Source organism: Echeneis naucrates, chromosome 1, assembly GCF_900963305.1.
Source record: "Echeneis naucrates chromosome 1, fEcheNa1.1, whole genome shotgun sequence".
Taxonomy (NCBI): Eukaryota; Metazoa; Chordata; class Actinopteri; order Carangiformes; family Echeneidae; genus Echeneis; species Echeneis naucrates.
The window spans coordinates 21,468,267-21,483,277 of record NC_042511.1 but is presented as its reverse complement, the minus strand read 5'-3'; the positions used below and the strand labels follow the sequence as shown (position 1 = coordinate 21,483,277).

Below are 15,011 nucleotides of genomic sequence, written 5' to 3'. Positions count from 1 at the left end.
ATACACATACAGTATAAGCATAAAGACATGCAACATACAAGCCAACATAATTTTAGTAAAATGAAAATAAGTTACTAAAAACCCCGGGAATCAGATGGAAAATAAAACAGCTCAAACGCAATTAAAAGCCAGAGAGTAGAAATGGGTCCTTCACAGAGTCAGCCTTCCTAATGGCTTCTGGCAGCATATTCCAGAGCCGAGGGGTTGCTACAGAAAAGGCCCTGTCCCCCCCCCTTTTCTTCTGTAAACAGGGCACAGCCAACGGTTTGAGGATCTGAGGGGTCTGGTGGTGTTGTAAGGGGTGAGAAGTTCTGAGATACATGAACACCATGAAGAGACTCAAATGTATCCTGAAGTGAATGGGGAGCCAGTGTAATGATGCAAGGATAGGAGTGATGTGGTCTGGTTTCTTTGATCTTGTTAATAACCGGGCAGCAGTGTTTTGGACTAGTTGGAGACAGGAGATGGTAGTCTGAGAAATGCCCGAGTAGAGGGAGTTTCAGTAGCCCGGTCTGGATGATGTGAATGCATGAATAACTTTTTCTCGGTCTTCTAGGTTTCTAGGGTGATAGGAAATGCCTGATTTTTTAAATGATTCTGAGCTGAAAGAAGCTGGACCTGACAACTTTGCATGCCTGTTAAAACTTAAGTCACTGTCAAATTAAACACCCAGGTTCCACTAAAACTTAACTGGACAAAGGTTAAATGGCTGTTTGAAATGTGAATGATTTTAAGATGAATGTCGAATCCTAACAGCTATCATGGTGGTTTTACTTACCCCTAACAGAACTGACAGAATTAAAAACCAGATAGCACATCCTGTATTCACACAGTTCATATTTACTCAAAAAAAGAAAAGCATTTTGAGAATCAGCCCTATCCTCTGTGTTTATATTAAATCATCAAGTTAAGATGGCAGATGCATATTAGGGTGGTGTATAAGCAGCATTACTTCAGTCTTTGAGGAATCAATACAATTTCTATCCAAAATCTTAAATCTGTGAAGTAAGTTTTTGTCAGGTTGGTATTGTGGAGTAAAAATTGCATTATTTTAGAAGTGACTGGTTATTTTCCTTATAACAACCCTCCAATAATCTAAAATTTTGCTTAAAAATGCGCACAGCCCTGGGTGATGCCTTCAGGCTTGTCTGATTTTTCAATCTGCAGGACATGAATAAAAAAACACTGGTGTTTGTGAGTGAGAACACAAACCAACCTGCCTGCTTGCAGCCTTGTCATTGCACCAGTGGTCACAAGCTGCCTGTGGCGCGCGCGCGCGGCGGGACACGTTAACGCGCCTGAGTCCACCTGGCCCAATCAGGGCCGAGGAAGCTGCCTCTGCTGTGTGTGTCACTGTCTGTGCTGCAGCTCGGTCAGGACGGCCGGCTGCCGCTCACCTGCCGGACTCAGAAACCAGAAAGGCGCCACAGTTTTGTTTTTTTGTTTTTTTTGTTGTTGTTGTTGTTTTCTCAGCTGTGAAAAAGTGCCACTCCAAACGGCGTCGGAGCGGATTGGGTGTCCCCGGCCAGCGCTCTCATCCCCCCGGTAAGTGAGGTAGGACGCCGCCGCATCCTCCTCCTCCTCCGGCTGGATGTGTGTGGATGTGCGGTATGAACCGAGCTGCAGTCTGTGGAAAGTCCCCGAGCTGTGAGTCGAGTCTGTACTTACAGAGACTCTCCTGCGGCCGTGGTCTCTCCTTGAACCCGGAAGGTGCCTACACAGGGTGTCCTGCAATGCAGCTCATCCCAAATGACATCATTTTGAAGATTTAGTGTTTTGAGACCTCAATCTGTTGCTTTGCTCTGCCGAGGCTGTGCAACAACAAAATAATCATCTGCTTGTTCTCAGTACGGCTTTTTTCTGTAGCTGCTGAATATGGTTGCTGGTTTCCACTAAATATTCATCATCGGAGATAAAATCAGGGATTTTGCAACATCATATTTAAGATGGATATAGATTTGAGTGTCATTATTCATTTAAGCCACTGAAGTAGCTTTTTAAAAAGTTTGGATTTGTTGTTTTACATAACGAAAATAACCCACACATACCAGCAAGTATCACTTTTCAACAATAAAGTCTGTTTTGCACATGACTGAAGTTTAGATGTCGGCTACTTGTAGTTTTTCCCACTTGCTTCAACCACCAGTGTTGTATTTGTATATATAGTTTGAAAGAGTGCAACACTCAGGTTGATATGTCTTTCAGTTTTCTGTCACAGTCCCTGGTGCTTGTTAAAAACGCATTTTCCTACCAAATTCTTGTTTAATTCAACAAATGAAACTAAAGTTCTCCCCTTTAAACTTTTATCTGTTCACAAGCTACAGCAGCACAATAATTGTATCTGAATAAATCTAGTGACACTTAGAAATGAATTAAATTCAAATCAGGAACTTTGTGATCAGATAAGCAAAAAAGTCTCATATTAAATCCCAACTTTTTGGCTGCGTTATCTGGAGTTATGGATGAGTTTCAATTCAATGCAATGTTTATATTTTGATGGACATATTTTATTTTACCTTAACTATGTGACTGTAGTAAAGAATCAGGATTAAATGTTGTGGATTCTTGCAGAATTTACTGCCCCCAGGCCCTTTTAGTTCAGCATGTATGGCTTTATAACTCTGCCCCTGGTGGTTTTGTTCTGCACCTCAGACCCTGGCTTCTTTGGCTTTTGTACACTATTATCCTCACCGAGATGAATTAGAGGGCAATCCATTCAAGTGTTTTGGAATAATACCCCTGTGGAAAAAAAGAGCTTCTCCCCAGGTCGGGTCAAGGGGGAGGGTGGTGTCATCCCCCCGGTTGCTGTGGAGGCCGAGACTAACATGGAAAACTCAGTGCTCTGACGTCATCCCGCGGAGGAAGATATCAGGGGGCTTGATTTATTTGTGTGGGAGCAAGAAGAGTTGAATAGCTGCTGGTAACTTGGGTCAACTCAAGAGATAGATCTTAGAAGATCTTTATTGGCTAAAAATCAATTTTAACCTGCAATAAAAAAGTGGGAGAAGATAAAAATAACAGAAAAGATGACAAAAGTAGAAAGAGACAGGTAAAAATATGAAAGTGCCTTCAGTTGTATGCTCCTGTGTCACTACATGAACCCTGACCACCCAACTGTCTTAGCAAACAACTGAATAACTAAAATAACACCAGTACAATATTCTTTCCACACGTTTTGTCTTAAATGTTGTTTGGGGGCTTTCTGTACTTTGCTCCATAGCGGAGTAAGAGTGTTTAAAGGGATTTGCATGCACAAGCTAAATGTTAGCAGTGTTTAACAGGTGTTAAAGTGTACTCTAATGAAGCCTGCTCTGTCTTTATGCCCTAGGGCAAACCCTTTTCCCCACGGTCACGTAAACATGTTTGCATTCCCTGCGTGTTTTTCTGCCGTTGTCACCACGGTGACCTGAGCACTTTTTTATTTGTCACCTTTGGATGTATAATAATCCCTTGCACCTCACTAAGGTGTGTTATAATGCTCAAACTAGTTTTCTAGCTTCTTTAAAACCACACAAGGAAAGACTGTGGAACTGAGGTGGTGGAGCAAGATTTGCCTGAAGCTGAGGGCTCAGATTGCTGAAGCAACAATTGGAGCTCAGAGGCAGTGGTAATAGAGTCACAGTGATCTGCTACAGGCCAGACACTGATCACAAGAGCAAACAGGAGAAGATTCAAAGCTTTGTTCTTGATCTGTAGGCCTACAGACCAGAAGCATCCCACCCTCCAACCCCCTCATTCCTCCTGTTGTCATTACCTCACCTCAGTGGGTTTGGTTTGTCCAGTTCATTTTTCTCCTTTGTAGTTTTAGTTTTGTTTTGTGATCTGATATCTAGCAGAGCTTTTCTAATATGCTTTAAGTTGCTGTCATTGTGGGAAAACAGAATTCAGCAAGTAGGATATGAAAATTCATGTTGTGATTATTCTAGCCAAAATAGAATCGATGCAATACACAATAATGTCAAAACAGTCATGAAAACAGGATTTAAACTATAATAATGTTTCTAAAACACACTGAAAACACTGGATGTGCCGAACTTTGGCCCTTGGTTGGTCACACAAGGCAGCAGGTCACTCATTATTCATTACGTCATGCATATTGTCAGAACAATAACGTCCCCATTTACTACTGAAATTGTTTGATTATCAATTAACTTTTTTAGCTGTCCACAACCTGAGGATCTTAACATTTACACAAAATTGAATAAAACTGACCAAAGCCAGAAGTTTTTTTCAACTAAATGTTCAAAATAATTAATCATTTAAATTTGATATCATCATATCGAAATTAATTCATGTTGGTACAGATTTAATTGTCTGACATTGATACAAAATGTCATATTAACTGTTCTTCTGCTCACTAACAAAATTTGTAATGAGTGAATTACCCAAAACATTCTTTTGCTCGGTTTGTTAGTAACAAGGATGATAAGAGATTCCATGTTTTGAATCAGATTATATGATCAGATAAATTCCCTCCCTCCTCAGTTACAGGGTTGCTCTCAGGTGTGATGTAACCTGTGTTACAGCTGCGATGGTCATTCATATTAGTCTTAGTTGAATCCATCTGACGCCTTTTCAAACAGTCATTGATGGAGCAGGTTTGCACGCTCTGCACATGGGGAGCTTTAATCTTTAAAATATGAAAACCGCAACGCAGACACAGGCTGTTATTAGCAGATTTATGCCAAGCTTGGGGGATGTGTTTTGTTGGGGGACGCTGCATCTGCACACGGTCTTTACAAAATCCTTCCCTCGCTGACTCTGCAGGTGTTTGTTAGAAACTGCTGCACAATGAAGGAACTGCAGCTACAGGACAGCTTTTGTCATTTGAGTGATTTAGAGTCTGTTGATATTTGTGAAGCTAATTTCCATTACCTTGTTGCACAGGCTGTTCTACAGCATGAAGAAGTAATAACTGTGAGTTAGAGCTGATATGAGCTACAATATGATTTGTGATAGTGCTGGCAGTCTTTGTGTTTTGGCAGATTCTAGCTGTTGTTTCCAGTATATTTGTGAACCGTAAGAATTTCCTGTGTAGTTTTTAATCTGAAAGCAATTTTACACTCGCAAGTGTTTCTTATATGAAATGTTTGGTGAGGCATAACTGTGGCCTCAGCAGTGTGCTGAATGTGTGCAATGCTGGGATCAGTATGTTATATAATATAATTATATAGGAGGTTGGTAGGCTAGGTAGAAGAAGCTCACTCAACATCTATTAAAGCAAAGCTCTTTAACTTTTAAAAGTAAAATATATGACTAAATGTTCCTCTCTAGTGTACACACATCCTCTCTCTGTTTAGGACATTCTGAGTTTTGCTGGTGCAGCAGTATTTGGTTTGGTAGCACCAAGCAGTAACCTGAGAGGCTAAAAAATGTAAGCTACAATTTAAGAAGCAATTCTATTCCCACTCAGGTGTTAATATCCCAAATTTTATGGCTGAAATAAAAATGTTTACATCCCAATACAAGCCTGCAGTATTGGGATGATCTAACAGTTCGAAAGAAAAGTCCAGAACTTGTCCATCTTTATTTGCAGTCAATGACCAGAAACCTATGGTGGCATCAAGACATCATCTGTGAGATTCCTTTTTCCCTACTTACACTATGCATCTTCTGCATTTTAGTTTTTACAAGAATTACAGACATTTGCTGCGAAAAGTTAGTCTTACCCCACAACCCCACTCAGTGTTTTAAAACTGTCTTAAAGAACAGGCAAATAAACACTGAAAGATGCAACTTTGAATATATGACTGAAGAGCATTAAGTGCCCCAAATAACCTACTCAGTGTTTTGTAATGTCCAGACTTTACCATATAACCCAGAAACCCATATTTCTGTCAACATAACTCAAGGATCAAGTCTTAATGGTGGCACAGAGACAAATTTATTCCAGTTGTCTGCCAACCTGTTAAAAAAATGTAATTGTTTCAAACAACCATTATATCTTGTCATGATCACTTCTAATCACTAATCACACCAGATTGAAAATTTGACATTCAAATCCTCCATTATTGCCCGTGTAATTAGAAAACAACAAGATTACTGCAGTGGAGAGGCTGCTATCCGAGCTGCTGTTAAACTTTATGAATTAAAAAAGACCGTCACTGTCACCTCCAGCTGACAGCTTCTCTCACACAATGAATGGGACTGTGATGCAGAGAGAGAGATGGAAGGGAGGCTGTGGTCTATTTATAGTGAGGTTTTGTGAATTGTGGGCCAAGTTTGAGTCAGTAGAGGAACATTGGGGACAATCTTTAGGTGCATTTAATTGCCATGTTGAAGATCGAGCAAGGCGGCTACTTGTTTTCATTCAATTTAAGAGGATGTTAAAAAGATGACACAACACACAGTTAACATTTTGAGGAATCCAAACTCCTTAAGCCAGTAAAGTTACATAGCCCGATCTCTCAAAGAGGTGACGATGACAATATCATGTCATCTGAACACCTTCTGCAGATAAATCTGTGATGGAAAGATCAATGTTTGCCAGTGTTGTAGCTTTAGTGGTTTGTACTGTACCATGGCCTCATTAGAAATGCATTCCTCTCTCTGGAAGAATAACACCAAGTAATAATCTCCTTAGAAGAGATTGTACAGATTTAAAAACTGAAGAAACAGAAGAAACTGTTGAGTTCTGCTCAAGTCGTGTTAATCCTGGAAGCAGATCCTGCTGTATCACACACTGCTGTTACTTTTAGAGGCCAGTGGTTTATACATAGAGCAAATTTATCACCCATAATTAGGTTGGTGTAACCTAATTTGCTCTGCTATAATATTTTGAAGTTTATTTTCAACAGGAGTACTGTTTTAATCAGGAGTTCCAGCTTTGGTCCAAAGTAGTAATAATGGCATCTGGCTTCTTTTGCTGGTGATTAAATTGGGGATGGTTGAAGTAAAAGAGGAGTAGACCAGTGCCACAAACTGAGACAATCTTTGAACAAAAAGTTAAAGTTTAAAATCAGAGAGTTTGGAGTGAGAAGAGGAAATAAAGGAGACTGTCGTAATGAGGACTATCTCTTGTGAGAGACTGTCCACAGAGAAGTGATGTTCATTGATGCAGTTGCCCATCCGGAGTCTAAATCTTGATCGCTTTGTGTGAAAGACTGAAAGCCTCGAGCACTTTCACTCATTTATCCTGGTTATCACAAGAGCTAATTAAGCAAGAACAAAGAGCAAATTGAGTAAAAGAGCCATGCAGCAGAAAATGTGTCTACTTTACAGAGAGAGACAATCCAAAAATAATGTTTCTTTTATTTAAAATTTTGCACATGCTGCTCTTGGCTTTGTAAATATTTCACTGTTAAGTTCACTCAGGTGATTCAGGGGTAGCATCCTTATCAGCTAAGGACAGCTGCAGTTCAGTTGGAGGAGAGTTTACTTTATTCATGTGGACATGAATAATTTAGTCAGCCAGGTTCTGCCAGGGTTCACTCAGAAAATACAGACATAAAGGTACCAATTGCTCAGTCTTTGAAAATATTTGATAAATCCTGGATTTCCTGAAGAATAGGTTCCTTGTCTACAGGGTTTCCCAACTAGAGGCTACTGTTTTCCCCCTAGTGTTTAGTGGGCTTTCTGGCGTTCAATTCTGTATTGCACAACCAGCAGCTCCAAGTGATAAAAAGACTGTTCACAAGAAATATTTTGAGGAGCAAGGTGTTAAAAAGATAATGTTTGCAAAGTTTTATGGAGAAGTTTCTGAGACTGACTGCATTTGACAGTGGTGCATTTTTTTCTTAAGAGTGAAGGTGGAGGCTTAACTGGAGATATATGGCTCGAATACATTAGTGGTCCTGCTGCAATCTGTCACCTTCTCCAACTGAATAATAAACTGAAGTCCCTGCAATGTTGCCAAGGAACACTGTACAATAAATATTCACCACTGTTTGCTGCATGCTCCTAAAAGGTGTAATTTTATATTTCCTCTGTGTGAACGCTGAATTTTTGGCAGTGCACGCTTTTGTCTTTTGTGTCTGGACAGTAGTAGCTGAGGCAGAGTCTATCTATGTGTGTCATTGTATGTTTGTGTTGCTGAGAACAAGTTCAACTCTACTGCGCTTCCTCTCTATCGTAAGAGGTGGAAATCAGAGCGATAAGCCTGCACTTTGATGAGACTCCCCTAATGGACATTCACTCCTTTCCAGGAAGTCCCAGAAAACTCTGAGCATCTGCATGATGAGAAAGATACGGTCCAAAAGGTAACACAAACGCAGGATGTCAATGTTTGCTTATCAATCTCCATCAGATTTAAAATCCCTTAATTGGCTGTTTTGAAATTTCCCCCCATAAAAGAGGGCATTGACACAGTAATGGTGGGGCAAAACACAAACTAGAGCTGAGGCTGATGAGAGTTTTGAAGTTATAAATCAAAATATTTGACAAAAGTGAAATATGGATGCGATAATGGAACTAGATGAAAAGTTAGAGGATGAATTATTATTATTATTACTCTTTATTAAGAATTAAAAATTTAAAAGAAATGCAAGTCAGTAATTGCTGTTTGTTATGGCTCATTGTTTACTAAAGTAATGACCCAGCTGAGTGACTGCTAACAGTTCTCAAATTTGAATTCAAATAAAGTCTGTTTTTTGTTTGTTTTTTTTTTTATACAGCCGAAACTCAAGAATCACACATTGGCGTCACTGAGTTTTACAGCATGGCAGTGTCAAATAAACATCCCGATAGATGCACCAACAAGGATGGAAGTATGAAAGGAATTAAGTTTGCATGCAACTGTATGCAACAATCACACTCATTGATAGACAGGTACATACAGAAAGAGTAAAACAAATAAAATAAAATCCATTCATACAGAGGTAGAAAAGAGAAGACTTGCCCTCCTTACTTCATATCACTGTAAACTGAATATCTTTGGACTATGGGGTGTTGGTGGAAAAAAAAAGGTTTCACACTGGAATCAACTCATAGTTGGCCATTTTATACCATCTTGGGTGACGGAATGATTAATCTGAGAAATCATTGTTAGTGGTGTATAGAATTTGGTATGATGGGAAAAATGTCCCAGTGCCGCTGCCCCTTCACCTTCAGCCGGACATGTTAAAATCAAGGTGGTCAAAAACACAGGTCTGACAGCGAAACCCCACCGAGCGCCCTGTACAAAACTTCCCTCTACTAACGAGCATTCCCATGGCAACGACAACGGCGCTAGATCAGCCAAATCCCCTGTGAACGTGCCTCTTTGCCCCCACAGTGTTGAGTGAAAGACCTCTACTCTGCGGGGTCTTCACTGACCCTTCAGGAAATTGGAGTGGAAGTTAGTGACAGGGGATTATTTTAGCAGGCGGTGGTACCTTGACCTTCAGCATTACACATTTGGGGGTTAAAGTGGATTTTGTTTATTTTGACTTGATGGCTTTAAGGAACCTTGTTGACGGTTACCTCCAGTTAAAATCTTTGTAAAATCCTAGACAACTTTGGTCTGTTATGAAACTGCACTTGAATACCAAATGAAAAGTTGAGACTGCTTTTTCTCTTAGATTTTCCATGACTCTACTGGAGGGAGAGTTGGTTTCAGACACACCAATACAAAATTCAAGAGCTGTTGGTTGTGTTTCTTACCATTTTCATTCTTGTGCCCCCTTGTGCTCTGTAATGGAGCATCCTCATTAATTTATCTCTTTTTCAGAGATTTTTCCTGAACATATTGTGTGTCTTCCCACAACTGTTCTCAGCTATTGTCATTTGTGCTCCTTAAAATTAAACAACCTCTACTCATGAACTTTCATTGTTCATCTCATCTTTTTTTTTTTTTTTTTTTTTTTTTTAACAGTAACAAGTGACGTGGATGTTGCCTTTCCTGGATTTCTTCATCAAAATTTGCAGTTTTTCTATTTCTATTCTATTTTCACAATTTTTCTATCTTGCCTCACTTTGAGTTATTTTCGAAACTAAAAATGTCAGTTAATTGAGTTCAGTTTCTCAAATGTGATTATTTTCACTTCTCCATAATAGCAAACTGGATAACTTGTAGTTTTCTTCAGGTCAAATAAAAAGTAATTTGAAAACATCACCATCACAATTTGGAGAGACCAGATCAAATGGTCCATTTGTTACTCATGAAAATAACTGGTATATTAACAAATAATGGAAATAGCTGTTCTCAATGGCTGAGATTTGACCTGATTTGGGTCCTGGATGGGGAATCTGTTAAGACTCAAGTGAGCCCATCAGGACCTCTAGTTAAGATTTATTGTGCGACTGTTTGGAAAAGATCTCATCCCCACGGCTAGAGGAAAACATTTCTTTCTTCGTGTTAGCTTTGACCTTTGTTGAGTTAGGATGTTTGTGCGTTGGGTGCTGGCTGTCAGTAATGAAGACTGATCGAAGGGGGAATGCCTCGAGGTTGAATTCTTTGATGAATCCCTCTGTAGAAGTGAAGCGCTTTCTCAGCTTTCTGGTCTTCCGGGCTTCTCTGTATAGTGTTACTGACAGGTGTGGGTTGTCCTCTGTAAATCATGTCAGCCTGCTGGTTAGAGCTAACTATTTAGCCTTAAAGACTGAAAACAAAACCATTTCTGTTTGAAGGTTGAAAAGCACATTTAAAATGCATTAATGAAAATATATTTAGTTTCAGCCAGCAGACCCCACTGGTCTTTGGGCTAAGTTAAACTGAGCCAAGCAACTCGACCAAATAATATCCAACATGAACCAGTAAAATGTCAGATGACAGTGAACAGCACAAAGATGAAAAAGAAAAAGCGAGGTAGCAGCGGAGCGGGGTGGCCGACAGTTTAAACCCAGCAGCTGTTAGAGAAGCCACATTTTTAGCACGGCAGGAGGAGATGACTGTGTGAGGTCAGATGCTCTCACAGCCTCATGAATTAGACATGAGTGATGGTCGGGTCCGGCTCAGAGGACAGAGGACAGCTGAGTCTGCAGGCTGCTGGTTGCAACATGAGGCCCCTTGTGACGTCTTCCTTATTATTTAGTAATGACCTCAGGGGTTCGGGTGGACAGAGCTGCTAACTAATGGGAGATTACCACTTGGCTGGCACAAAGTTGAGTAAGAGGCAGTAAGCACATACTAGAAATAACCAGAAAGTGGCTGCGTGTTGAGTCATTCATTTTCAATTTTTTTTTTTATCTTATGCCTACAAAATATCCTCACGGATGTCCAGTATAACTTTTCAACGCTGAAACCAAATTCTCTTCTTAACGCAACTTCCCATCACACCTACCTCTGATTTATTCCCCCCCTCCATTCATTTCTTTGTTTCGACAGAGAGGAGTATCAGATCACAGCAGCCATCTCAACTGTGGCAGTGAGTGATGTACTCTCCTGAAACACAACCAGTTTCCCTCCATCTGAGGGCTGCAGAGAAACCACTGATTTGACAAAGTGAGAGAGGGGAGGGCACTTCCCTCTCTTCTGCTCTGTGAGGTTTTCCTGTACATGTTTACCACATTATCAATAACCATTAATGTGTTACATAAATTATGCCCTGGACTCTTATTTATGAATTATTAAATTTGATGAGTCTGGATGTTGAAACGATAACGTTGAGGTTTAATTTCCTAAAAAAATTAGACTAGTCCATCCATCCATCTTTTCCGTTTGCAGGTGCTGGAGCCAATCCCAGCCAACATTCTGGCCAAGGGCAGGGTACACCTTGGACAGGTTGCCAGTAAAATTAGACTAGTAAATTCAGAAAATATCCCAAATAGGTGCTACACATCTGTGTTTCTCCGCAGGCATGCAGTAATGCAGCGCTGATAAATCGACAGGGAAGAGGTAATAGTTTGTTTGGCTGCTCTGACATTAACCATTATTTTAAATGCTCAGCTGTTGCAGAGCTGCAGTGATTAGTTAATTACTGAACAGAGAGAAACTTCACTATCTCTCCAATTAGATAAACTGGAATATGAGAAGGAAGCTGGGAGCTGGACAAACCAAGAACTCTGCTGACATCACTTTAGACTTTTAGGACATTGTTGGGACAATTTTTTTTTTTTTCTAATACCAAATAACTGAGCTTTCACTAAGTTCAGATAACATCATCATCAGTTGCAACACTCAACTATTGTTTGTTTAGATTTACCAAGCCTAACCTAGTTTTAGTTTCATTTTCCTCTTCATAGGTTGTAACTGTATGGGAGGGGGTTGTTACTGACTATTGATACATTTAATTCCCTATAAAAGTGTTGCTTTTTTTTCTGAGACTGTACAGTCACTTTGTGATGATCTTGTCAGCACAGACCCTTCGTTTTAAACCTGTCTTCACTGACACCCCCTCAGTGAGCTGGCAGCTGAAAACGTTGGACTTTCATGTAATACAGGCACTGCACAGTATTTGGGTGATTTTACAGTTTACATGCGGCTTCCAGGTTAGTTTTCAGTCCAGTTGAGGAATAGTGTTGTGGGTGGGGCTGTTCAGCCACTCACAGGCTTTCTCTCGCGGCATTGGTCGGATTTGCTGATATCTCCTCTTCCAGGGTCACTTTACAGATTTTCCTAATCTCCAGTGTTTATTTTTCTTTTGTGTGTGTGTGTGTGTGTGTGTGTGTGCGCGCGCTGTGTTGTCATTGGTGTTGCTATGTGACAGAGTGTTCCTGATAGCAACAGATGTTGCTGATTTGAATACACAGAAGACTCAGGGCTGTTTTTAGCAGAGCTGCGGTCACTAACGTAGCAACCTTTAGTGGTGGCTTCTCATTTTATCAAGAAATTAAGGGACTGAAATTAGTTGAAATAGCGTTGAGGGGAACAATTGTAATATTTTATCAGCTCATTATCTTTTACACAGCAGCCTTGGCGGGAGTTTTAACATTCCTGTGGCAGCTTTACTTGTAATACTGAAAGCTTTGTGTTGCCAGTTTAAGTCACTTGGGTGTTGGTACAAAACTAGTTGAGAACTTCACTAGCAAACATGACACATTTGACTGAGACTTTTAGTATAAATCCCATTGTTGTCCTAACCTGCAATTTGCTCCATGTTCCTTGTTAGTGGAATGAGAACTGTTTAAGTATGAAAATGACACAATTGTAACGGAGGCTAAGCTCTATGTGTAGTGTCTCTGACCATTATCCAGCCCACAGGCTGACTTCAAAGACCTTCCAACATGAAAAAAAGGATTTGCCATTTCTCTTATTGTGAGCCCCTTTGAATGGGTACCTCTTCTCTTTTGATCTGTCACACCCCTTAATTTCCCCTAATTTCAGATTGTTCATGACAGTATGCATGACTACCTCTGTATAATCCTGTCCTACGTTGTTTTTGTTGCTATTCTAGCTCCATGGCCCTCACCGCCCCCTGCCCTCCTACCACAGGAGGTAACCTTCAAAGGCTCTGCTCAGTACGATGGATGACCAGCTGAGTGAAGGAGATGGACAGAATCAAAGGACATGTTCCCTTCACTGTGATTAGATGAAGGGACACCTGGTCATCCTCTGGCAGCGAGGGGTAGTATTTAGATGTTATTGAGGTTGCACAGATACACCAAAAGAAAAACGACTCAGTTTTTTGGAGACCATTTTTGAAAAAGAGGACATACTGGACATATTCTGCTTGTGTGACACTCAGCATAGTGCTCATATGCTGTCTGCTTATCCATGTGATGCTTGTTATGAGTTGTCCATTCACAACCAATGAGCCTGAGAGCTGCAGCAGTGAGGGGAGCAGCTGCACCACTTCCTCCATCACAACCTCTGACCCGTCCTCTATGTCCGGACACTCCACGCTTCCTTCCCTCAGTGCGGCCACTGACACCTCCAAGCATGGAGCTCCTCCTCCTCCACCCCTGCCACCTCCACCTCCGGGGGCTCCCCCTCTTCCACCTCCCCCTGTGACCGTGTCCACTAACCACAATGCGAGGAAGAAGCGTCGCGTGCGCAGCTTCTTCTGGAAGCCGATACCAGAGGAGAAGGTGCGCGGTAAGCCTAACATCTGGACGCTGGCGGTGCGGCAGCAGCAGTATCAGATCGACGTTCGCTCTGTGGAGGAGCTGTTCGGGCAGCAGGAGGAGGTGCTGACGGGCATACGAGGGGCTGCAACAACCACCGGAAGTTCAACTCGGGTTACCAGATCCCGGTCATTCAAGGAGAGCAGCAAGGATGAGGTGAGTGGTTGGTCTGACTCTGTTGTAACACTGACGCAACAGGTCAGGGTGGAGAGTGGAGTGTTTTCTACCACCTTAACTTAAAATGACCTTTTATCTGGAAAGTCTTTTCTGTACTCTACAGTATGACCACTTTTTAAAACCCACTAGTGCAAAATCCGTTCTTTGAGATCAAATAATTATAGGATCCAAAGGTGCTATTAATTGTGTTATGTGCTATTAATTGTTGTGTATGCTTTTTAATAGCTTAACCAGGTGAAAAGCAGATGCGTTTCATCAAATCATCTCATCAGATCATCACAATGGGATACCCTCATAAAATAAATATCAGAAATTAAATCTACCAAAGTATTGTTGGAAAACATGAAATCAAAAGTTGCATTGTGTAATTTTTTACTGTTATTAGGATTTTCAAATCTACAATGTTTAGTCTTCTGAGATGAACCCAAGATCTCACACATCCACTTCCATTGTTTTTGCAAACTTGGGCAATGTTCAGAACCTGAACATGAACATGAACACTGATGGCATGGCTCAAAGTCAGAGCAGTTTTCAGGGAACTGCTCTTACTAAACACACATTCAGGAGTTTCAATCAAAGACTTCTTTAATGCCGTGTATTATATCAGCTTCATGGATTGTGTCCTATATCATAAGATTCTGCTGAGCTTATGAATGAATCCTATTTATTTATTAAAAAAAACTGAAGTTTGGAGTTTATAGTGATAAGTTATCGATGCTCTTGTGCTGAAATATTTAAAGGATTAAGTTATTAATTCAGCACTATGTTATTATCCAATGTGTAGATGCAAACTTCATTTACATTCTTTTTCCACTTCAGTTGTGAATTCAAAGCACGGCAGACACGTGTGACTGCTGTTTCAAAGCTATAATTCGGTCTTATCAGGGAGCCTTTTTAAAAATTTATGTTGTGTC

The 15,011-nt window shown here is 40.6% G+C and overlaps 1 protein-coding gene across 1 annotated transcript in view; it reads left to right on the top strand.

Moving 5' to 3' along the window:
* The first annotated feature begins 1,414 nt into the window (after positions 1-1,414).
* fhdc1 (FH2 domain containing 1) overlaps positions 1,415-15,011 on the top strand; it is a 28,321-nt gene continuing 14,724 nt past the window's right edge. The window contains exons 1-2 of the mRNA XM_029503404.1: positions 1,415-1,545; positions 13,251-14,076. Coding sequence (XP_029359264.1) covers positions 13,576-14,076 — 501 coding nt within the window. The 5' untranslated portion in view covers positions 1,415-1,545; positions 13,251-13,575. The remainder of the gene's footprint in view (positions 1,546-13,250; positions 14,077-15,011) is intronic.